Source organism: Hyperolius riggenbachi, chromosome 9 (assembly GCF_040937935.1).
Source record: "Hyperolius riggenbachi isolate aHypRig1 chromosome 9, aHypRig1.pri, whole genome shotgun sequence".
Taxonomy (NCBI): domain Eukaryota; kingdom Metazoa; phylum Chordata; class Amphibia; order Anura; family Hyperoliidae; genus Hyperolius; species Hyperolius riggenbachi.
In genome coordinates this window covers 245,566,246-245,591,398 of record NC_090654.1, presented here as the reverse complement: position 1 = coordinate 245,591,398, position 25,153 = coordinate 245,566,246, and the positions used below count along the sequence as shown (strand labels likewise).

The 25,153-nt window shown below is 42.8% G+C and overlaps 1 protein-coding gene across 1 annotated transcript in view; it reads left to right on the top strand.

Moving 5' to 3' along the window:
- LOC137533608 (coiled-coil domain-containing protein 170-like) overlaps nucleotides 1-22,970 on the top strand; it is a 100,682-nt gene extending 77,712 nt beyond the window's left edge. The window contains exons 12-15 of the mRNA XM_068254955.1: nucleotides 5,965-6,138; nucleotides 18,888-19,127; nucleotides 21,980-22,216; nucleotides 22,687-22,970. Of these exons, the coding sequence (XP_068111056.1) occupies nucleotides 5,965-6,138; nucleotides 18,888-19,127; nucleotides 21,980-22,216; nucleotides 22,687-22,905 (870 nt within the window). The 3' untranslated portion in view covers nucleotides 22,906-22,970. The remainder of the gene's footprint in view (nucleotides 1-5,964; nucleotides 6,139-18,887; nucleotides 19,128-21,979; nucleotides 22,217-22,686) is intronic.
- The last annotated feature ends 2,183 nt before the right edge of the window (nucleotides 22,971-25,153 follow it).

The window sequence follows — 25,153 nt, the reverse complement described above, 5'->3', positions numbered from 1 at the left end:
TGTACTTATGCAGTTTGGAACTGGACCAATTAAATGCACCTAGGAATTGAAAAATGTCATAAGAAAAACTGATATCATACTTAACCACTTCCCGACCGCCTAACGCACAGAGGCGGCCGGGAAGTGCACCCCGCAAGGACCAGCTCATGCCCAAAGGCGGCGGTCCTTGTAGGGGTATGGGCGGAGCGATCGCGTCATCCGTGACGCGATCCTCCGCCGGCGCCTGTCACCGCTCGCCCGCCGCAACATCCCGCCGGCTATACGGAAGCGCCGGCGGGATGTTAACCCCGCGATCGCCGCATACAAAGTGTATAATACACTTTGTAATGTTTACAAAGTGTATTATACAGGCTGCCTCCTGCCCTGGTGGTCCCAGTGTCCGAGGGACCACCAGGGCAGGCTGCAGCCACCCTAGTCTGCACCAAGCACACTGATTTTCCCCCCCCCCCTGCCCCAGATCGCCCACAGCACCCCTCAGACCCCCCCCTGCCCACCCCCAGACCCCTGTTTGCACCCAATCACCCCCCTAATCACCCATCAATCACTCCCTGTCACTATCTGTCAACGCTATTTTTTTTTTATCTCCCCCCCTGCCCACTGCCCCCTCCTGATCACCCCCCCACCCCTCAGGTTCTCCCCAGACCCCCCCCCCCCAGACCCCCCCCCCCTGTGTACTGTATGCATCTATCCCCCCTGATCACCTGTCAATCACCTGTCAATCACCCATCAATCACCCCCTGTCACTGCCACCCATCAATCAGCCCCTAACCTGCCCCTTGCGGGCAATCTGATCACCCACACCAATAGATCGCCCGCAGATCCGACATCAGATCACCACCCAAACGCAGTGTTTACATCTATTCTCTCCTCTAAACACCCACTAATTACCCATCAATCACCCATCAATCACCCCCTATCACCACCTGTCACTGTTACCCATCAGATCAGACCCTAATCTGCCCCTTGCGGGCACCCAATCACCCGCCTACACGCTCAGATTGCCCTCAGACCCCCCCCCCCCCCCTTATCAATTCGCCAGGGCATTATTTACATCTGTCCTTCCCTGTAATAACCCACTGATCACCTGTCAATCACCCATCAATCACCCCCTGTCACTGCCACCCATCAATCACCCCCTGTCACTGCCACCCATCAATCAGCCCCTAACCTGCCCCTTGCAGGCAATCTGATCACCCACCCACACCAATAGATCGCCCGCAGATCCGACATCAGATCACCACCCAAGCGCAGTGTTTACATCTATTCTCTCCTCTAAACACCCACTAATTACCCATCAATCACCCATCAATCACCCCCTATCACCACTTGTCACTGTTACCCATCAGATCAGACCCTAATCTGCCCCTTGCGGCACCCAATCACCCGCCTACACGCTCAGATTGCCCTCAGACCCCCCCTTATCAATTCGCCAGTGCATTAGTTACATCTGTTCTTCCCTGTAATAACCCACTGATCACCTGTCAATCACCCATTAATCACCCCCTGTCACTGCCACCCATCAATCACCCCCTGGCACTGCCACCCATCAATCACCCCCTGTCACTGCCACTCGTCAATCAGCCCCAAACCTGCCCCTTGTGGGCAATCTGATCACCCACCCACACCAATAGTTCGCCCGCAGATCCGACGTCAGATCACCTCCCAAGGGCAGTGTTTATATCTGTTCTCTACCCTAAACACCCACTAATTACCCATCAATCACCCCCTGTCACTGCTACCTATCAGATTAGACCCCTATCTGCCCCTAGGGCACTCAATCACCCGCCCACACCCTCAGAATGCCCTCAGGCCCCAGCCCTGATCACCTCGCCAGTGCATTGCTTGCATCTATTCCCCCCTCTAATCACACCTTGAGACACCCATCAATCACCTCCTGTCATCCCCTAGCACACCTACCCATCAGATCAGGCCCTAATTTGCCCCGTGTGGGCTCCTGATCACTCGGCCAAACCCTCAGATCCCCCTCAGACCCCCTTCCGATCACCTCCCCAGTGCATTGATTGCATCTATTTTCCCCTCTAACCACCCCCTGAGACACCCATCAATCACCTCCTGTCACCCCCCTAGCACTCCTATCCATCAGATCAGGCCCAATACAACCTGTCATCTAAAAGGCCACCCTGCATATGACCGGTTCCACAAAATTCGCCCCCTCATAGACCACCTGTCATCAAAATTTGCAGATGCTTATACCCCTGAACAGTCATTTTGAGACATTTGGTTTCCAGACTACTCACGGTTTTGGGCCCGTAAAATGCCAGGGCGGTATAGGAACCCCACAAGTGACCCCATTTTAGAAAAAAGACACCCCAAGGTATTCTGTTAGGTGTATGACGAGTTCATAGAAGATTTTATTTTTTGTCAAGAGTTAGCGGAAATTGATTTTTGTTTTTTTTTCACAAAGTGTCATTTTTCACTAACTTGTGACAAAAAATAAAATCTTCTATGAACTCGCCATACACCTTGGGACGTTGGGCCCCTTAGCGCACCTAGGCTGCAAAAAAGTGTCACACATGTGGTATCGCCGTACTCAGGAGAAGTAGTATAATGTGTTTTGGGGTGTATTTTTACACATACCCATGCTGGGTGGGAGAAATCTCTCTGTAAATGGACAATTGTGTGTAAAAAAAATCAAACAATTGTCATTTACAGAGGTATTTCTCCCACCCAGCATGGGTATGTGTAAAAATACACCCCAAAACACATTATACTACTTCTCCCGAGTACGGCGATACCACATGATTGGCACTTTTTTGCAGCCTAACTGCGCTAAGGGGCCCAAAGTCCAATGAGTACCTTTAGGATTTCACAGGTCATTTTTGTTTCAAGACTACTCCTCACGGTTTAGGGCCCCTAAAATGCCAGGGCAGTATAGGAACCCCACAAATGACCCCATTCTAGAAAGAAGACACCCAAACATTTTCCGTTAGGAGTATGGTGAGTTCATTTATTTTTTGTCACAAGTTAGCGGAAAATGACACTTTGTGAAAAAAAACAATTAAAATCAATTTCCGCTAACTTGTGACAAAAAAATAAAAACTTCTATGAACTCACCATACTCCTAACGGAATACCTTGGGGTGTCTTCTTTCTAAAATTGGGTCATTAGTGGGGTTCCTATACTGCCCTGGCATTTTAGGGGCCCTAAACCGTGAGGAGTAGTCTTGAAACAAAAATGACCTGTGAAATCCTAAAGGTACTCATTGGACTTTGGGCCCCTTAGCGCAGTTAGGGTGCAAAAAAGTGCCACACATGTGGTATCACCGTACTCGGGAGAAGTAGTACAATGTGTTTTGGGGTGTATTTTTACACATACCCATGCTGGGTGGGAGAAATACCGCTGTAAATGGACAATTGTGTGTAAAAAAATCAAAAGATTGTCATTTACAGAGGTGTTTCTCCCACCCAGCATGGGTATGTGTAAAAATACACCCCAAAACACATTGTACTACTTCTCCCGAGTACGGCGATATCACATGTGTGGCACTTTTTTGCACCCTAACTGCGCTAAAGGGCCCAAAGTCCAATGAGTACCTTTAGGATTTCACAGGTCATTTTGAGAAATTTCGTTTCAAGACTACTCCTCACGGTTTAGGGCCCCTAAAATGCCAGGGCAGTATAGGAACCCCACAAATGACCCCATTTTAGAAAGAAGACACCCCAAGGTATTCCGTTAGTAGTATGGCGAGTTCATAGAAGATTTTATTTTTTGTCACAAGTTAGCGGAAATTGATTTTAATTGTGTTTTTTCACAAAGTGTCATTTTCCGCTAACTTGTGACAAAAAATCTTGAAACGAAATTTCTCAAAATGACCTGTGAAATCCTAAAGGTACTCATTGGACTTTGGGCCCTTTAGCGCAGTTAGGGTGCAAAAAAGTGCCACACATGTGGTATCTCCGTACTCAGGAGAAGTAGTATAATGTGTTTTGGGGTATATTTTTACACATACCCATGCTGAGTGGGAGAAAGATCTTTGTAAATGGACAATTGTGTGTAAAAAAATTAACAAATTGTCATTTACAGAGATATTTCTCCCACCCAGCATGGGTATGTGTAAAAATACACCCCAAAACACATTATACTACTTCTCCTGAGTACGGCAATACCACATGTGTGGCACTTTTTTGCAGCCTAACTTCGCTAAGGGGTCCAAAGTCCAATGAGCACCTTTAGGCTTTACAGGGGTGCTTACAATTTAGCACCCCCCAAAATGTCAGGACAGTGAACACACCCCACAAATTACCCCATTTTGGAAAGTAGACCCTTCAAAGAGGGGCATGGTGAGTCCGTGGCAGATTTCATTTTTTTTTTGTCGCAAGTTAGAAGAAATAGAAACTTTTTTTTTTTTTTTTTTTTTGTCACAAAGTGTCATTTTCCGCTTACTTGTGACAAAAAATAATATCTTCTATGAACTCACTATGCCTCTCAGTGAATACTTTGGGATGTCTTCTTTCCAAAATGGGGTCATTTGGGGGGTATTTATACTATCCTGGAATTCTAGCCCCTCATGAAACATGACAGGGGGTCAGAAAAGTCACTTTTTGCACCATAGTTTGTAAACGCTATAACTTTTACCCAAACCAATAAATATACACTGAATGGTGTTTTTTTTATTAAAAACATGTTTGTCCACATTTTCCGCGCTGCATGTATACAGAAATTTTACTTTATTTGAAAAATGTCAGCACAGAAAGTTAAAAAAATAATTTTTTTGCCAAAATTCATGTCTTTTTTGATGAATATAATAAAAAGTAAAAATCGCAGGAGCAATCAAATAGCACCAAAAGAAAGCTTTATTCGTGACAAGAAAAGGAGCCAAAATTCATTTAGGTGGTAGGTTGTATGAGCGAGCAATAAACCGTGAAAGCTGCAGTGGTCTGAATGGAAAAAAAGTGGCCGGTCCTTAAGGGGTAGAAAGCCCTAGGTCCTCAAGTGGTTAAAGATATCATACTTTTTGGGATATCTCAAAAAAAATTTTTTAGGAGTGGGATGATGGATACAATTGGTTATCTCATCAGTTTATTTTCACCTTGATATTCCTTGGCAGCCCCACACATGCCAACCAAAGGAATGCAGAAAGGGTACTGAAAGCCTTTAGATGCATGAAAGGTAGTTCTTTGAAACAAGTAGGACACTTTTAAATATGCTCATCGGTTTACAAACATTTTGAATTGACTTGGGGTAATTTTAATTGAATTGATTTGGAACAACTTATTCTGAGAGCTCAGTTCCTTGCGTGGGGCTCAAAACACATTAGCCCATATGCAATTAACTTTGTCTCCTGAGTTCTCTCCAAGGAGATCATTTTCATATTCTCTTTAAAATGACTTTTAAACATTTTACATTTGAAAAACGTAGTGAAAACGTTGGTGAAAAGGTACTATCAAAATTATTTTGAGTATTCTCTTGCTTGTTGGTGATTTAAAATGCATTTTATGACAAGGGCCCATATGCAATTCACTTTTTCTCCTGAGCTTTCTCCTAGGAGATACGTTTTCATTTTCTATTTAGCATTACTTTTCAGCACTTTGCAATTGAAAAACTACGAAAAAGTGGGTGAACAAGGACAATAAAAACTATTTTGAGTATTTTGTTGCTTGCTGATGGTTTAAAAGACATTTTATTGACATGTTTGAAAATATCACCTAGGAGAAATCTGAGGAGAAAAAGTGAATTGCATATGGGCCCTTTGTTGATAAAATATGAAAACTTCTTCTATGGAGGAAACTTAGGACAACATTTGATTGAATCAGGGTCAACAACTCTACTTTAAACATAAATTATTCTAAGATGACTCAAGTGAACGTTTTAGCTCTACAAAATGTAGCATTTGTTGTAATGTGTTTCTCTAATTGTCTTATATTTTGTTCTAGCAATGTTCTACAAGGTTGCACTTCAATGTTCTCTTGTTCTTAACCTATGTTCTGTATTGCTGCTTTATAGCTCAAGAAATTCTTACAGCAAATGGCGGAGAAACTCAACGTAAGCCAGGATCTATCGTCTGAGACTCTCAGTTCTCAGTATGATATGCTGCTGAAAAGGGCTGAAGAGGTTTCTAAGAGGGATAAAGACTTCCTAAGTGACAATAAGACCCTTATCTATAGCCTTCAAAAAAAGGTAGCAAATACAGTTATATGGCACTTGCAACCACTGTATACGTTAGCCAGCAAGAGTGGAAGAGGTGATACAAGTGTGTTGTGTGGGTCGGGGTGCAAGTGAGGTTATAAAAGTCTGAATGCTATTGTGTTTTAGCCCCGCTCTGTTGTTTTTGTTTTTTTCTCCATCAGTCATGATTTTTCTTCACTTCCTGAGCAGTGACACAGACACCAAGAAGTAAAAATGTATTTATTTTTTTACAGTGCGAAAGGGTAAAACTCCCTATCAAGTTTTTATTACAAGTAAGGGCTGTTTGCTCTTCAGCATCTCGTCCAAATACTGTGAGGTTGTTTTTTTTTTTTCAAGAATGCTGCATTTAACAGCTAAGCTTTTAATGGCTTTTGAAGGATTTTAATGGCTTTCAGGAGAGTGTTGCGTTTTCTGGACTTTTGGTGGCTTTTGTAGAAAGTATAGATAAAGGCCGGTGTTTTATGGGCTTTCATTGGCGTTCAGTGGCTTTTGCTGGCTTTCAAGCGCCTTCTAGAAGCTGCATGGTGCTTTTGAGATGAGACGAGACGCCTGGATCAACTGCCAGGCTTTCATAGAAGCTTGTACTAAACGCTCCCACTCACTTGCATGGGACGGCAGTAGATACCTAAAAACGTTACTTTTAGAACTGGCTCACACGGATTTCTGCCTCGTTTAAACACCGACGTTTAGATGCTAGCTTTTGAAGGCTTTTGGGAAGCGTTCAAGGCTAGCAGTTCGGGTCTCTGAAATTGTTTCCTGGCGTTTACTGCCTCTGAAAGCAACATGTTGCTTTTGAGATGAGACGCAACGCCGGGATCTTCCGCCAGGCTTTCATGAAAGCCTGCAAAAGCCAGCTCTAAACGCTCCCATTCACTTAAATGGGACGACAGTAGATCCCAAAAAAACGCTGCGTCTGAAACACTGCGTTAAACGCCACATAGAACCAGCCCTAAAAACGCAGCGTTTAATGCCAGCAATACGTCTGTGTTAAGCAGCCCTAAATCCAAATTTCATCAGCTCTAACCAGCAATAAAATACCACCACCATTCCACTGTGTTATAACTAGAGATGGGCCGAACGGTTTCAGGCGAACTTTGGTGGGTCGCGTTCGCCTGGACCAGGCGAACTTTTGCGGAAGTTTGATTCGCCCCATAATGCACTATGAGGGTCAACTTTGACCCTCTGCATCACAGTCAGCAGGCACATTGTAGCCATTCAGGCTACACTAAGTTCTGGAGCCCCCCCCCCCCCCCCCCCCCCCTTATATAAGGCAGGCTCCAGCGGCCATTAGCGTCACTCGTGTGCCTGCTAGAGACAGACTAGGGACAGCTGCTGCAGACTTGTTCTTCTAGGGACAGATTAGTTAGGTTCTTAGCTGCTTAGCTTGCTCCTGGCTGATTATTATTGCTTTTATAGCACCCCTCAACAGCTCTTTTCAGAGCTCATCTGTACTTTTTTTTTTCTGTGTGTCAAACTGACACTTTTGTTGCATGCACAGCCTTGCTAATTCATAGTGTGTGTGCCACTGCCAGCAGCCCAGCACATTCAGTGACTACCTGTGTGTGTGACCGGGAGCTGCACATTGTACTACCCAGTACTGCATATACCCAGTACCTGTTGTGTTTAATTAACCCACCTCATCACTGCATATACCTAGCTTTGTGTTGAGTGAACCCAGCTCACTGCATCTAACTACCTGTTGTGTTGAGTGAACCCACCTCACTGCATCTAAGTACCTTTACTGTTCAGTGAACCCAGCTCACTGCATCTAACTACCTGTTGTGTTGAGTGAACCCACCTCACTGCATCTAAGTACCTTTACTGTTCAGTGAACCCACCTCACTGCATCTAACTACCTGTTGTGTTGAGTGAACCCACCTCACTGCATCTAAGTACCTTTACTGTTCAGTGAACCCACCTCACTGCATCTAACTACCTGTTGTGTTGAGTGAACCCACCTCACTGCATCTAAGTACCTTTACTGTTCAGTGAACCCACCTCACTGCATCTAACTACCTGTTGTGTTGAGTGAACCATCCTCACTGCATCTAAGTACCTTTACTGTTCAGTGAACCCACCTCACTGCATACAAATTGGGAGGATGGGGATGTTGTGGCCCAACAACTGGACACTGATGCGAAATGCATGCAGGGTCATGGAGCCCTTTGAGGAAGCGACCAAACTGGTCGCACTGAGGGCACTGAGGGCACCATCAGCGACCTGATCCCCTACGCCTACTTCCTGGAGCGTGCCGTGCGTAGAGTGGTGGATACAGCTGTGGAGGAGCGTGAACGAGAACAGTTACGGCAGCAGGAGTCGTGGGATCGATTTACATCCGAACTCGATGTTTCCACAACACCTGCGGCAGCACAGAGGGGGAGGAGGAGGAGGAGGAAGAAGAGGAGTCGTGTGGGGGAGGAGAGGAGTCAGACTCTGATGATGATGATGAGGAAGGTGTTTCTGTGGAGGAGGAAAAGGCGGCGAAAGAAGAACAACCGCGGCAGCCGTCACAGGAGGTTTCTGCTGCTCCACGTTCCCGTGGTATTGTTCGTGGCTGGGGGGAGGAAGAGGCGTTGCGTGCCGTCACTGAGGAAGAGCAAGAGGAGATGGAGAGTACGTCTGTATCCAGCTTTGTGCAGATGGCCTCTTTTATGTTGTCCAGCCTGTTGAGGGACCCCCGTATCAAAAAACTCAAGGCGAATGACCTGTACTGGGTGGCCACGCTACTAGACCCTCGGTACAGGCACAAAGTGGCGGACCTGTTACCAACTCAACAGAAGGCGGAAAGGATGCAGCACTTGCAGAACAAGCTGTCGATGATGCTTTACAATGCGTTTAAGGGTGATGTGGCTGCACAACGCAATCAAGGTACCACTGGCAGTAACCCTCCTCCTCCCAAGTCCACGCAGGCAAGGACAGGACACTCCAGCGATCTCAGGGTGATGTCGGACATGCGGACATTCTTTAGTCCAACTCCTCGCCATAGTCCTTCCGGATCCACCCTCCACCAACGCCTGGACCGGCAGGTAGCCGACTACCTGGCCTTGAGTGTGGATGTAGACACTGCGAAAAGCGACGATGAACCCTTGGACTACTGGTTGCGTAGACTTGACATGTGGCCAGAGCTGTCCCAATTTGCCATACAACTTCTCTCTTGCCCTGCCGCAAGCGTCCTGTCAGAAAGGACCTTCAGTGCAGCTGGAGGCATTGTCACTGAGAAGAGAAGTCGCCTAAGTCATGACAGTGTTCAGTACCTGACCTTTATCAAAATGAATGAGGAATGGATCATGGAGGGATACTGCACGACTGAAGACTAAGTCAGTCCCCACACACAGCATCTCTGCCTGCAGGCCACTTGCCTTCTCCGCCACCACCAACAGGGTCCAAGACTCTAGGCGGATTTCTGAATTTTTAAGGCCGCTGCTAGCAGCGGCCGCTTCACTAATTTTTCTGGTGTGTGTACATGCCTGCCTAATTTTTCTGGCTGCACTGCGGGCGGCTGCAACAAAAAAACAAAAGGCATGTACATGTGCCCATCCCCCTTCGTGATCATTACCTTGCCGCGGTGAAGGGGCTTGCATATCACAATGAAGTAATGACCGCCGGCTATTTGAGTGTCTCGGGTGGGGGTGGCACACAAAAGATAAGGTCGTTGCATCATTGTGGTCAGACCAAATTTGATCAGCTGGACAGTCACTGTTGTTCTATCATTGAGCTACCACAGCCAGGCGACCATATGAGCTTGAAAACCGCCACGGCCTACACTCTCGCCACGGTGCGCACCAGTCCGTCACTACGCAAACAGCTGTTTGCGGTGCGTTACACAGTGAGTTTGGTGTGTCAGTGTGAAGCAGAACTCTAATTACACTCCCTGATGTATACACATGCAAGATGTTTGAAAGCACTTTAGGCCTGCAATTTAGCATTCAATGTCATTTCTGCCCTTCAAACGCTGCTTTGCGTCACATCCAGATTTTCCCCGGGACTTTGGGCATGTATCCCACTCCGCCATGCCCCCCACCAGATGTTAGACCCCTTGAAACATCTTTTCCATCACTTTTGTGGCCAGCATAATTTTTTCTATTTTTCAAAGTTCGCATCCCCATTGAAGTCTATTGCGGTTCGCACTTTTCCGCGAACCGAACCTTCCGCGAAGGTTGGGGTTCGCGAACCTGAAATCGGAGGTTCGGCCCATCTCTAGTTATAATGTGTTAATAAATTCCAGTGTCTTAGTGAGGGTGAACACTGAACACTACATGCACCTTGCCTACACACAATGCTCACCAGATATCTGTATAATCAAGCTTTGTATATCACCTAACAATTATTTTACCCTCACAGCTGGCTTGGAAAATATCCTCAAAGAAAAGAGTACTGATCATAGTGTACCAAACCCATTTAATTAAAAGATTAAAATAGATATGCACTCACGGTATCGGTTGAAAAGGGCGCCCGAGCTGCCTGTATGAAGAGGGCGCCGCCATAGACATCAATGTTATTTCTGGAAATATGGGCTATAAGGTGTAGAAAAGGGCGCCCGAGTTTTGATATAGGCTACAAGCGGGCTCCCCTTTGTAGCCCATATTTTTTCGGCTACAGTAGGGCGCCCCTTTGTAGCCCATATTATTGCATTTTTTTGTAGCCTATGTTTTTATATGGGCTACAAGTGCTGGAAGCCGAATTATTTCATTCCCTCACTATCCATGGCAGCCTGGAGGGGGAATAGTAATTAACACATCCCGGAGTTTTTTTGTAGCCGAAGTTTTTATATGGGCTACAAGCACTGTAAGACGAATTATTTCATTCCCCCATTATCCATTGCGGCCTGGAGGGGGAATAGTAATTAACACATCCCAGAGTTTTTTTGTAGCCGAAGTTTTTATATGGGCTACACCTGGCGCCTTTTTTGTAGCCAAAGTTTTTATATGGGCTACACCAGGCGCCCCTTTTGTAGCCGAAGTTTATATTAGCTACACCAGGCGCCTTTTTTGTAGCCGAAGTTGGTATATATGGGCTCCACCAGGCGCCCTTTTTTACCGGCGCCCTTTTCATATAGACCCGCACTCACAAGTGTACGACAGTATACACCAAATAATTATGTATGATCACCCAGCCATGGCTCCTGCAGGGTCCCACAACTATCATCCAATTCTTCTACGCTGACACCAGCACCTCCTTGCACCTCCGCAACATATAAAGAAATCAGACGCTCTGGTTAGCTCCGCCAAACTAGTTTCGTCATCAATCAGACTTATCAGTGGCTCCTGGGGATTGAGGGCGAAACTAGTTGGGCGTGTCACGTTATAACGCGGTGGAATGATGGTGGTATTTTACTGCTGAGGAATGCACCAATGTCAACCTGTTTTTGCAGGTGCATAAACTTGAATACTGCAGGACTTCAGGAGCTACAGCAATATTCACCATCTGTTGCACGGTGGAGGACTTTTGGGTTAATCAAGTTTTTATTGCTGTGTCTTCTTTCCCCAGGACTGCCTATTTATGTATTAAATCCACAAAGCTACTCTCTAAATATCAACCCTCCTGTGATGAGTAATGTCTTAAAGGACCCATGAAAAATTATAAGGTTTAAAATACACGTTAACACATACATATAACACATACAGTACATTGTAAAATTCACCGTAAACTACTAAATTACTATGTAACTGTCACCTACAGTAGTTGCTAAAAATCTGACAGGTTTTGGACCAGTCCATTATGGAAAGGTTCTTTAAAAATAAATAATTCCAGGTGCACAGTTCCCTTTATCAATAGCACTCCCTAATTATTTGCATACAATTTTAGCAGTTTGGCCCAGTTCACACGGGCACAGATGGAAAAGTGATCCGTGTAAAAACTGATCTGTGGAATGGATCAGTTTTTAAAGGAATCAGTTTTCCATTCATGACCCTCTGTTCCATTAGCGTGCAGTCAATGCAACATATTCGTTGATCCCGAAAAAATTGCTGCAGACACAAACTTGAGGTCCGTGCTGTAGAACGGACTGAACTGGTCCGTTCAAACGGAACATTGTAAAGCAATCCATTAGCTAACATTGGATCCCTTCGCATGCGTTTTCGTCCGTTCCGTTACGGTCCACACAGAAGATGAAATATGTTCTCCGAGGAGAAAACTTAGGAGAAAATTGAATTGAATACGTCCATACTGTGGAAAGAAAAAAAGAACTGGAGCTAAAAGGGACTGTTCTGAGGAGTTGATTACTTTATTTTCTCCCTACAGATATTTTTTTTTTTTTATGTCTAGACTCTAGAGCTTTGCTTTAGAGCAGTGGTCCTCAAACTAAGGCCCGCGGGCCGAACGTGGCCCCCTGAGGCTTTTTTACCACCACCCCCCCCCCCCCCCCTACACACACAAAATGTATTACTTACAGACGTGGTCAGCTGCCCCCCAGCAGTCTGAAGTATTTTGACCCGGCCCTCAACCAAAAACGTTTGGGGACCCCTGCACTAGAGTGAGAGTTAAAGTGGATCTGTGATAAAACTTTTACTCATTGCATAATTGTGTTCCTTTCATATAGTTTATAGGGCATTCCTCAAGCCAAATACTTTTTTCGTTTTGTTTTAATACTCTAATTCCCTATAAACTAAATAAGCCTCACCCACAGCTTTTTAGAGTGCCTTGGCACTGTAGCAAGGGCTTATGGGAGCTCAGTCTGGGCAGGAGGAGGAGGAGGTTATTAGCCAGAGATTTCAGAGGCAGAGGGGAGGAGAGGGGACTGAATTTGTCACATTACACACAGGCAAGCTGATAGCATCTCCAGCCCTCAGCCTGTGACAATGTGACAAACAGAACATGGCTGCCCTCATTGTATCACAGGAATAAATAATCATAAACTATTGAAGCTGTTTGCAGATAGATTTGCTGTGTAAACCTAAACTTTAGATAAGATATACAGGCAAGTCACTTATTACAGTTAGTTTTTCATCTCGGATCCGCTTTAAGATACTATATCCTTTAGTTTCGTATAGAGCCAGGAAGGTTTGGAATCTTAGTAAGGTGTTTATCGTTAACTGTGTCCCATCTGGTGACAGTGATCCTCATTTCCTCTACTGATTGGAACTTGAAAAGAACCTTTATAACAAAAGTTTATATCACTGAAAAGGGACTTAAGAACAACTAAATAGGGACATCTGTTCTGAAATTTCCTGTTGTTCGTCTGCTTACAAAAAGCAGCAGTAGGGTTTCTTGGCTCTCTGAATGCAACTCTGGCAGTGTCCCTTACTTACGAAATGACAAATTTTTCCAACAGTCACACATGAAAGCATTAAAGGCTTGCCACAATATAAATTCCAATACGAAGCACTCAAATATGATCCAATAAATTATTCAGAAAATCCTCAATGGAAAAGGAACCAACGCCATCTGTATAGAGTTTCACTTAGGTAATTCCCTGCAACGACAACTGCATGCAGCAAGTGCAGAATTTTAGGGGCAGGGCCCAATCACAACGCCATCCTGTCAGACAAGATTCCCAATCACAACGTCTATCCATCAAGATGTGGTCAAGTATATTGTGCATGACATTCCAATTACGGAATTTATTGGAACCTATATTGTTACAGAAGCGTTATTATTCTCCATATTGGACCTCAATCACCCCATATTGGTGGGCATACTAATGCTTAAATATACAACTTCTTTGTATAGAGCGTTGGTTTTTACAATGTTTTTGGGGCGAGGTCACCTTTGGTGGCCTTAATTTTTTTTCATGCAAAAACAACTACTAAAATGCTATTATATTCCTTGTTAGGCAGCAACCCCCCCAAGTAGCTAGTGATGCTTATGAGGCAGCATCTCCCCTCCAAGTAGTCAATGACTGACTGCCCCCTGGCAGCAGCACCCCCCTCCAAATAGTCATCGACTCCCCATCAGGCAGCACCCGCCTCAAAATAATCAGTGACCCAGCATTAGCCAGCATCCCCCACTGCAGTTTGTAAGCCAGGCAGCATTTCCTCCATTATGCAGCACTCCTCTGAATGAACATGACAAGGATAAAGAGCTAGCCTTGTAGAAGACAGTAGGCCAGATTTATCAAAGCATTAATTACAGTTTTTTTCCTTCTTAAACAGTTCTAACCAGCAGGGGGAACTGTTCTGCATGATAATAAGAAAATTCTTCAATCCTACTTAAAGCGGATCCGAGATGAAAAACTAACTATAACAAGTAACTTGTCTATATATCTTATCTAAAGTTTAGATAGTTGTCACAACAAACCTAGCTGCAAACAGATCCAATAGTTTATGATTATTTATTCCTGTGAAACAATGAAGGCAGCCATGTTCTGTTTGTCACAGGCTGAGGGCTGGAGTCGCTATCAGCTTGCCTGTGTGTAATGTGACAAATTCAGTCCCCTCTCCTCCTCCCCTCTGCTTTTGAAATCTCTGGCTAGTAATCTCCTCCTCCTCCTGCCCAGACTGAGCGCCCATAAGCCCTTGCTACAGTGCCAAGGCTCTCTAAAAAAGCTGTGGGCGAGGCTTGTTTAGTTTAAAGGGAATTAGAGTATCAAAGCAAAACAAAAAAGTATTTGGCTTGAGGAATGCCCTATAAACTATATGAAAGGAACACAATTATGCAACGAGTAAAAGTTTATCTCGGATCCACTTTAATAGTGGCAGTTTAGCGTGAATTTCTAGAACTGCACTAGAGTTAAGAAAAGTGCAGACCCATTCCTAAACTGCCGCAGATTAAGGCCCAGTGCACACTGAGCGGTTTTTGGAGCGATCCGCCGGCCGCATCCGCCTATAAAAACGCTTGTCTAATGTATTGCAGTGGGATGGTGCACACCGGCGGTTTGCGGTTTTTGCCAAGCCGCAAACGCGCCTCCTGCTGCGCGTTTGCGGATTTCGGAAGCGTTTCGTCCTCAATGTAAAGTATAGGAAAAACGCAAACCGCTCTGAAAAACGCTACTTCAGAGCGGTTTGCCAGGCATTTTTGTTACAGTAGCTGTTCAGTAACAGCTTTTACTGTAACAATATGTGTAATCTGCTACACAAAAACGCACCCAAAACCGCTAGGTATGTTTAGAAAACCTCTCTAAACATACCTAAAATCGCTCTGAAATCAGCTCCCAAAACCGCTAGCGTATTGCGGATCTGCTAGCGGTTTTGGTGTGCACTGGGCCTTACAAGTACTTAATAGCATTTCTACAGATTGTGCAGCAGTGTAGGCTAGGCAAGATTGGTGAAGTGCTCCTCCCTCCTGCTGAATCCTGTAAATCTGTTCTGTGCTTAACCCTTCCAGTGCTGGACATTGATCTTCTCTCCTAGTCTTCTACTATCCTCAGAGTCTCCTCCTTAGATTTTGTTTCAGGCACTTAATAAAATGTCCCTCTTTAAAGAGTGTGTGTGAGAGATGAGAAAGATAAGGAGAAAACTAAATCAGATACTGTATTGCAAATTCCTAAGCTTATTTTTTTCTCTCCTTTCTTTTTTCTTTATCAATACAGCAGCTGTATTAGTCACCTCAGCAACAGCAATTTCCCTCACACACTACACTGTCCAAGACACTTTCCTAACTCCACCTATTTTAGAACAGTTTAGGAAGGAAACTGCACTATTTAGTGATTTCATCAAATCAGGATCAGCAAACAGCGCTTCTGGCCCAGCCAGTATTCAGGTTCTTTGAATGTATTACTTCTCCTCTTCAATACTCCAAACATGAAAAACAAAACGGCACTGCAATAGTTTAATATTGTATGGTCAGAGCATATAACAGATCACCAGTGCTCCCAGTTGTTATATTAGCACCCAGTGCACCTTCACCGAGCAATCAATAAAGCCTCTCACCAAACATCATGGCTGACCCGGCACAGACCAGCAAACAGCGCTCTGCAGATAATACCAGCGTTTTATCCTCCAACAGCAATATTCCTAAGACTCAAACAGGTCCAACATAGTGGAAAACTGCTTTTATTTAAAAAATTAAAAAGGTAGTGCACTTACAATGTCCAAAAGTTAATGCGCATAACAGTGTAATCCTTGAGCTCGTTCAACGTCCCTCTCGCTCCTTAGGCTCCGCCCAACTGGTTTTGTCATTTGACTCATCAGGGGCTTTACATTTTTAAAATAAAAGCAGGCTGGGCCAGAAGCGCTGTTTGCTGATGCTGATTTGGTCAGCCTAAACATCTGGTGAGCGTATACTCATATTATCCATTACAGGAAGACTTTGAAGGTTTTTTACCATTATCCTCAAGTACTTTGGAGAGAAGCTTTTGTGGACTTTGGGGACTGTTATTTGTATACAGATAAAGGGAGATTGCTTTGTTGTCCTCCCCTATTTTTCTGTTGAGTGCCCTGTAATCACTCTGTAAAAGGCTTTTTTTTAGCTTCCCTATCGCTTAAAAAAATAAATATGGCACCCTTCGTATTCCTTTCACTTCAGGTGTCCTTTAGCAGTGCTCCCCAACCCTGTCCTCAAGGCCCACCAACAGTGCATGTTTTGTGAAAATCCACAGAGGTAGTTAATCAACTCTGCTGAGAAACCAATTAACTCACCTGTATATGTTTGTGGTTTTCTGCAAAACATGTACTGTTGGTGGGCCTTGAGGACAGGAACTCTGATTTAAAGAGACACTGAGGCGAAAAAAAAAATACAGTGGGATGCGAAAGTTTGGGCAACATTGTTAATCATCATTACTTTCCTGTATAAATCGTTGGTTGTTACGATAAAAAATGTCAGTTAAATATATCATATAGGAGACACACGCAGTGATATTTAAGAAGTGAAATGAAGTTTATTGGATTTACAGAAAGTGTGCAATAATTGTTTAAACAAAATTAGGCAGGTGCATACATTTGGGCACTACAAAAAAGAAATGAAATAAATATTGAGTAGATCCTCTTTTGCAGAAATTACAGCCTCTAAATGCTTTCTGTAGGTTCCAATGAGAGTCTGGATTCAGGTTGAAGGTATTTTGGACCATTCTTCTTTACAAAACATCTCTAGTTCATTCAGGTTTGATGGCTTCTGAGCATGGACAGCTCTATTTAACTCACACCACAGATTTTCAATTATATTCAGGTCTGGGGACTGAGATGGCCATTCCATAACATTGTACTTGTTCCTCTGCACAAATGCCTTAGTGGATTTTGAGCAGTGTTTAGGGTCCTTGTCTTGTTGAAAGATCCAGCCTCAGCGCAGCTTCAGCTTTGTCACTGATTCCTGGACATAGGTCTCCAGAATCTGCTGATACTGAGTGGAATCCATGCGTCCCTCAACTTTGACAAGATTCCCAGTCCCTGCACTGGCCACACAGCCCCACAGCATGATGAAACCACCACCATATTTTACTGTAGGTAGCAGATGTTTTTCTTGAAATGCTGTGTTATTTTTCCTCCATGCATAACGTCCATTGTTATGCCCAAATAACTCAATTTTAGTTTCATCAGTCCACAGCACCTTATTCCAAAATTAAGCTGGCTTGTCCAAATGCGCTTTAGCATACCTCAAGTGGCTTTGCTTGTGCTGTGGGCGGAGAAAAGGCTTCCTCTGCATACAGCATCTCCTGTGTAAAGTGTGCTGAATGGTTGAACGATGCACAGTGACTCCATTTGCAGCAAGATTTTTCTTGGTCTACCCTTTGAGCCTTAACTTAAACTGAGCCTGTGGTCTTCCATTTTCTCAATATGTTCCTAACTGTAGAAACAGGCAGCTGAAATCTCTGAGACAGCTTTCTGTATCCTTCCCCTAAACCATGATGGTGAACAATCTTTGTCTTCAGGTCATTTGAGAGTTGTTTTGAGACCCCCGTGTTGCTACTCGTCAGAGAAATTTAAAAGAGGAGGGGAACTTACAATTGACCCCCTTAAATACTCTTTCTTATAATTGGATTCACCTGTGTATGTAGGTCAGGGATTACTGAGCTTACCAGGTCAATTTAAGTTCCAATAATTAGTTCTAAAGGTTTTTGAATCAATAAAATGACAACAGTGCCCAAATTTATGCACCTGCCTAATTTTATTTAAACAATTATTGCGCACTTTCTGTAAATCCAATAAACTTCATTTCACTTCTCAAATATCACTGTATGTGTCTCCTATATGATATATTTAACTGAAATTTTTTACCGTAACCACCATTGATTTATACAGTACATAACAACGTTGCCCAAACTTTTGCATCCCACTGTATTATGATACAATGATTTGTATGTGTAGTAAAGCTAAGAAATAAAACAATAGGAGCAGAGACATAAGTATAATATTGTTTCCAGTACAGGAAGAGTTAATAAACTCCAATTGTTATCTATGCAATAAAAAAAAAAAAGCCATTGAGCTCCAGGACTTTCAAAGTCGCAGAGAGCTCTGTCTTCTGAAGCTTGTTATCTCAACTGTCAGTCATTGTAATTTCTTTCTCTCTCCAGAGGACAGGTCAATAGTTCACTGGGCTGCTCTGTAAAAACATTTAGAATGCTGAGTAGTGTGTAAACTGCAAATATTACAGAATGATGCAATGTTACAAAAAAAACACTATATAAAAATATTTTCTTTGCTACTAATCTTTATCCGTACTACACAACCAATTCATTATATCATAATTTTTTTTCCGATTCAGTGTTCAGTTGTAGCTTTAGTCAGTGATAGCATATGTCCAGTAGAGGTCTTTCTTCAATTAGAACTAGAAACAACGAACATAATGATAATGACAAGGAACCACATTCCAAATGTTCTAATCAGCATTTTTTACCAGCTATTCATCTAACGCGTGCTATATCCATGCAGGTCACCTCCCAGAAGGAGAAACTAGAGCTCAAATCTTCCCAAATTGAAGAACTTGAAAAGAAGATCCGGCAGCTTGAGAGAGAAACAGAGCATCAGTCCTTACTGAGCGGTGAGAACGCCGCCTCTGTGACAGCCCAAAAATTGCAGAAGAAGGTCGAGAGACTCCAAGGACAGCTCTGTGACATGAAAATTGCTAATCAGAACCTGACAGCTCAGCTAGTCGATATGAACGATCTAAAGGTGAGTACGCCACTTTAGGATGTTTAGCGAAGAATTATACCACGCAGATGTCTCTAAGCTTTACTGTAAGAAGTAGGGGAGGAAAAAAAAACACTAGTTGGAAATTCCAACATAATACTTGCAAATGTATAATAATAATAATAATCATCATAAATTATTGAAAAAAAAGGCAATTTTCTCCAGATCAGCTCAACTTTCAAAGATTTTTGCAAAAGTTAATTCAGATTCCAGGTTGGTTCTTTAGCCAGAATATGTGCAAGCCATTATCTTATCACTATAATCCTATAAAACTTATAAAAAAAAAAGCTCTAGTTCCCCTTTAATTTTGTTTTAATTGTATTTTATAGAAACGTAATTATAAAAAATGGGATTAAAAAAAAAAGTTTTTTTTCAGTGTAAAAATTGAATCTACACTAAAAGTTGTCAAATGCAATCGCAATGTGATTTTAAAATCGCATGCTTGTGTTTTTGTGATTGTTCGCATTTTTGCTTGCGTTTTTCAATGCATTTGCGTTTTTCTTGTGATTGGTTAAAAGTCATTTTGGTTAAAAGTCTTGTGATTGGTTAAAAGTCAGTTGCAGCTCCTGGGAACTGGCCTTTTTCTTTTTTCAAACACATCACTTAAAAAGTGCAGTAGTCATTGCAATTGCGTTTTTTTAAAATGCAATGCACCACTGTGAACAGGTCATCATGATTTTCATGATTTTTCAAAAGGCCTTAAAATTTAAAAACACAAGCAATTTTGAAAATGCAGCCAGTGTGTACATGCCATTACTGTTGCAATAAGTCACTGCTACTCCCTTCCGAGAGCCTTCAGCCTCCTCGCACTCCTCCTCTCTTTCCTTCCTGGTTGTCAGGACCAGGACCATGGTAGGTCAAATGGTGGTTACTGAGGAGTACGTATTGCAATGTGCCACATGACTTGGTGCTGCTAGGTGGTTCTGCTGATAATAAAATATTGGTCATTTATTTTACCCATATTTTACTTTGCAGTACCTGGCACCCATTCTCACTTGAAACCTCTGCTATAAATGCCTAACCCTAACTCCACCATAGGTGGCTAAACTTAACCTCTCCACCTAATGCCTAATCCTAACTTCTTGGTAAATGTCTAAAAAGAACCCCCCACACCTAATGTCAAACCCTACCCCCCCCCCCCCCCCCCCCATAGGTGACTTACCCTAAACCCCTGGTAAGTGCGTAAAAATATCTCACCTACGTAATGTCTAATCCTAATTCCCCCCTCCTATAAGAGCCTAACCTTAAACATCCCCACCCCACCTAAAGCATGACTTGATAAACATTTGCAAACACTGAAAATTGGAGTGTGGGGGTACAGACTAATGATGACTCATGTTGGTAAACAGTAAACATGCCTTTGATCCGGTGTCTTAGGTGAACGGTCCACTATACATGCCATATACCAGGTCTCCCATTGTGGTCATGTCCAGAGGTTGACTGGACAATCCAAACACTTATTTATACCTTTGCTGCACCATTCACTTTTCCCCAGTGGGTATTGACCCTGTGGAATGATCCTTGTGAAATTTTTCGGTTCAGGGTGATGTTCGTGTTTTCTTTTATGATTCCTGTATGTGACATGTGACACTCACAAAGACCTTAATTTACACTTTATGCCTCTGAAAAATTGACTCAGTGATATTACTGTGATGTATTTTATGTACTTGTCCACTTGGATTTTATATTTCATGTATTAGAGGCTAGGCTTTATTGTTCAAATGTATATGCATTGCAAACCCTCATTTTTTTGGTGCTTTAGTGACTCTTGATGTATATGGAGAGGGGGCATGTTAAATTACGGGTGACAGTGACCAACTTGAGTTTTAGAACAAAAGTAATACAATTACATTGTATTAATTATTAGAGTTTCATATTAAGCATTTTAAAAACACTTAAATAAAAGTACAGTAATCGCTTTAAAATATTATTTTATTTTGCCTAAAAAATGATAGAAATTGTAGTAATAATTATATAAATTGTAAAGTAAAAACAAACAACAAATAAATAAATACATAAATGGATATAACATTTAAAAACCTAAATAACTATTTATAAATGCATTAGGATAAAATTGGGCGTAGTTGTTAAAAAAAAATACATATACAGGTAGTCCCCGACTTACGAACGCCCGTCTTACGAACGAACTGCCGATACGAACGGCATGAATTCTCTGTTTCCATGGGAACAAGTAAAAAAAAATTTTCAAATTGGACTTGTAGTTTGAGTTGAGAAAATCGATTTTAAAAGAATCCAAAAAAAATGGCTTTTAAACTTGCATAAGCAGGTACAAAGGGCAGAGGTGGCACAGAGGGGGACACTGGAGGCACAGAGGAGGTACAAAGGGCAGAGGTGACACAGAGGGGGACACTGGAGGCACAGAGGAGGTACAAAGCGCAGAGGTGACACAGAGGGGGACACTGGAGGCACAGAGGAGGTACAAAGGGCAGAGGTGACACAGAGGGGGATACTGGGGGCACGGAGGAGGTACAGGGGACAGAGATGGCACAATGTTCTGACTTAAGAACATATTCAGGTGAAGAACGAACCTACAGTCGCTATCTCGTTCGTTAACCGGAGACTACCTGTATCTACAAAAATGTGTAGTTAAAAGATAACAGCTTAGTCTAAATATTTTTTCAAATCATTTTTCTTTAATTGCTTATTTGATCATTTCTGTCTATATAGTGTTTTTAAGAATAAAAATCAAATATGTATTTTGATTTGATATAAATATTTATGTGTTTAAATATTTCTGAATATGTTTATGAGCATGTTTCTTATTCTATTATATATTTCTGTTAAATTTCTATGAAATTATTTTTCTGTTTTAGGAACAAATCAAAGAGCAGAAGAAAACCATTGAACTGTTGAGCAAATCTTTACAAAAACTAGAGAAAATTAAGGAGAAAGCCGCTAAGAAAGTAGTGAGCCTGAAATCAGAACTGGACTATTCGGAACACGAGTCTGTTGGGGAGAAAGTAAGGTGTCAGCAGATGGTTGACGCTGTTACTAATGAGCTACTCACAGCCAAAAGAGCCCTCGAGGAAGTGGCAAGGAGAGAAAAACAGGTACACTTTGCTTTTAAAGAGAATCATTAATATCTTTTTAGCAACCCTTAAAAAAGCTCATTAAGTAGTTTTTTGGGTTGTAACTTGCAGATACTTGAGAACTTCGAGAGACTTTACACAATACCTGGAAGTAGAAAAGGTTTTTTGTCCCATACTTCTTGAGAGATGTCTTTCTGGAAGAAGGGTGTCAAATTTGTCTCCATAAAGATCATAATAGGAATTATGTGTGTTTTTTTTCTTTTTCTTTTTTTTTTACCATCTCCCAAAAACGTAATTAGGAGTTGTTTTTGGACAGGTAGTACAAGTACCTGTAACGTTTTATAAATTAATTACAAATTTGGCAAACTAAAAAGATTTACTTTTCCCAATCTGTAAACTGATTTTTACAGCAGACGTTCCATGTGAGAGACACTAAGAAAAATGTATAATAGTACATCTTTTTTTATGATCATGTTTCTTTTGTTCTACAGCTTGTTGACTTCAGAGAGACCATTACCAGAATGATGGGTTTTAATATTAACACTTTGGCTGTGCCAGATCATGAGATCTTCGACCAGCTCAAGAGAGTCCTTCGAACTCATGGACCAGTTGATAATAGCAGGACTGATCGATCAAAGCTGCCTTATGGGTTCCGAACTGGGGCCGGACCTCCTGAATACACGGTGCAGCACATGAATCCAAAATATTAATCTACATTTTTTTTTTATCCATCAATGACCACTTCATGGTGTTTTTACAAATAAAATATTACAATCTGGGTATCTTAAAATATAGTTATGGTAATTCTTGATTTATACAGTATAATTTATGTCTTTAAATTAGACTTTAGACTTTAATTTGTTTTAAGCATTCAAATGAATGTTTAAAAGTTCAGCTCCAGACAAATCTTTTCAGTTTGTAGTAACAGAAAATTATTAGAACATTTTATTTATTATTACTTTTATTGCTGTGTCACCATTTGGGAATACTTTTCCTCACTACCCATCCAGCCAGAAAGTGGGTTAATGGTCTTAACAGGTACATGATTGAAGGGCACTTTTTGTGTAGAGTGTTATATTCCAGATCCAGAATATGAAGAGGGGAGGACACTTCCAAAAAGTTAATCCCATACAGTGCTTTTTATGCAACTAATACATAATATATGTGCAATCCTCTTACTTCTTTTCACTTGAAATGAGGTAGGACCTTTCTGGGTTGTTAATTTCTGTTTCTCGTTGCTTTTCCTGGTGGTACCTGGGGGAAGTTGGGGGGGGGGGGGGGCATGGCATGTACCGGGAGTAGTGATCTGGCATTTAGAGTTGAGACATGGCTGGCTGGGTCAAAGAAGTGTAGAATTTAGTCTAACTGTGTAGAACTTAGAGTCGGCGTAGTTGGCAGAGATACAAAAAAATTCTAGTTTTAGAAGCTGTGGCTGATACAGGCAGAAGAGGCGTGATATTGAGTCTAGTTGTGGCTAGTACAGGCAGAAGAGGTGTGATGTTGAGTCTAGCTGTGGCTGATACAGGTAGAAAAGGATGTAATATTGAGTCTAGTTGTGGCTAGTACAGGTAGAAGAGGCGTGATATTGAGTCTAGTTGTGGCTGGTACAGGTAGAAGACGTGTGATATTGAGTCTAGCTGTGGCTGATACAGGTAGAAGACGTGTGATATTGAGTCTAGCTGTGGCTGATACAGGTAGAAGACGTGTGATATTGAGTCTAGCTGTGGCTGATTCAGGTAGAAGAAGCGTGATCTTGAGCCTAGTTATGGCTGGTATAGGTAGAACAGTGTTCTCCCCAGAATTTTTTTCCAGCCGGGTGGCATGAAATAGTAGCCGGGTGGGGCGAGATGAGAGAATGCAGGGCCGGTGCTTCTGTGTACAACTCTGCTTACAGAATAGGAGGTGGTGAGCTGATGATAGCCGGGTGGTCACCAAAACTAGCCGGGTGGAGCACCCAGCTAAAAGAGTCTGGGGAGAACACTGTAGAAGAAGCGTGATATTGAGTTTAGCTGTGACTAATACAGGTAGAAGAAGCGTGATATTGAGTCTAGCTGTGGCTGATTCAGGTAGAAGAAGCGTGATCTTGAGTCTAGTTATGGCTGGTATAGGTAGAAGAAGCGTGATATTGAGTTTAGCTGTGACTGATACAGGTAGAAGAAGCGTGATTTTGAGTCTAGCTGTGGCTGATACAGGTAGAAGACACGTGATATTGAGTCTAGTTGTAGCTGGTTCAGGTAGAAGAGGGATAGTACTAAGCCTTGCTGTAGCAAGCACAGGCATGATAGGTCTAAAATCGACAGTCTAGACATGTCCTATCCTGGTGAAAGAGGTCTGATTCTGATACTATTTCAGTGGCATAGCAATAGACGATGCAGAGGTACCAACTGCCCTGGGGCCCCTGGACAAGAGGGGCCCTCCTTCATCCATCTTATTAGCTTTGCATTAGTGCTATGCTGGTAATGAACAACCCTATATGTGCATTGCATAGTGGTAATCCTTAACTTCTTGAGCATTACGCCGCTCAGGAGGTTTGGCAGCCTCAGAGTCCCCACTATAAATCGAATAGATTTTATGCTTCCACAAAAAGTTTAGCTAGCACTAGGCTTGCTAGTATAGGTTGCCAGCACCCCCCGATTTCCTCCGATACCCCTGATCCAGCCGTTTATACATTACCCAGCCTCTATCCAGTGATCGGCGCAGCCTCCCCACACAGCTCCGGTCTCTCTATGGGGAGGATCCTACATGAAGTCACCAACGTCATGACGTCATGCGCAGACCCAATCCTCCCCATAGACAGACCGGAGCTGTGCGGGGAGGCTGCGCCGATCGCTGGATAGAGGCTGGGTAATGTATAAACGGCTGGATCAGGGGTATCGGAGGAAATTGGGGGGTACTGGCAACCTATACTCGCTAACCTAGTACTAGCTAAACCTTGTGGAAGCATTAAATCTATTAAAT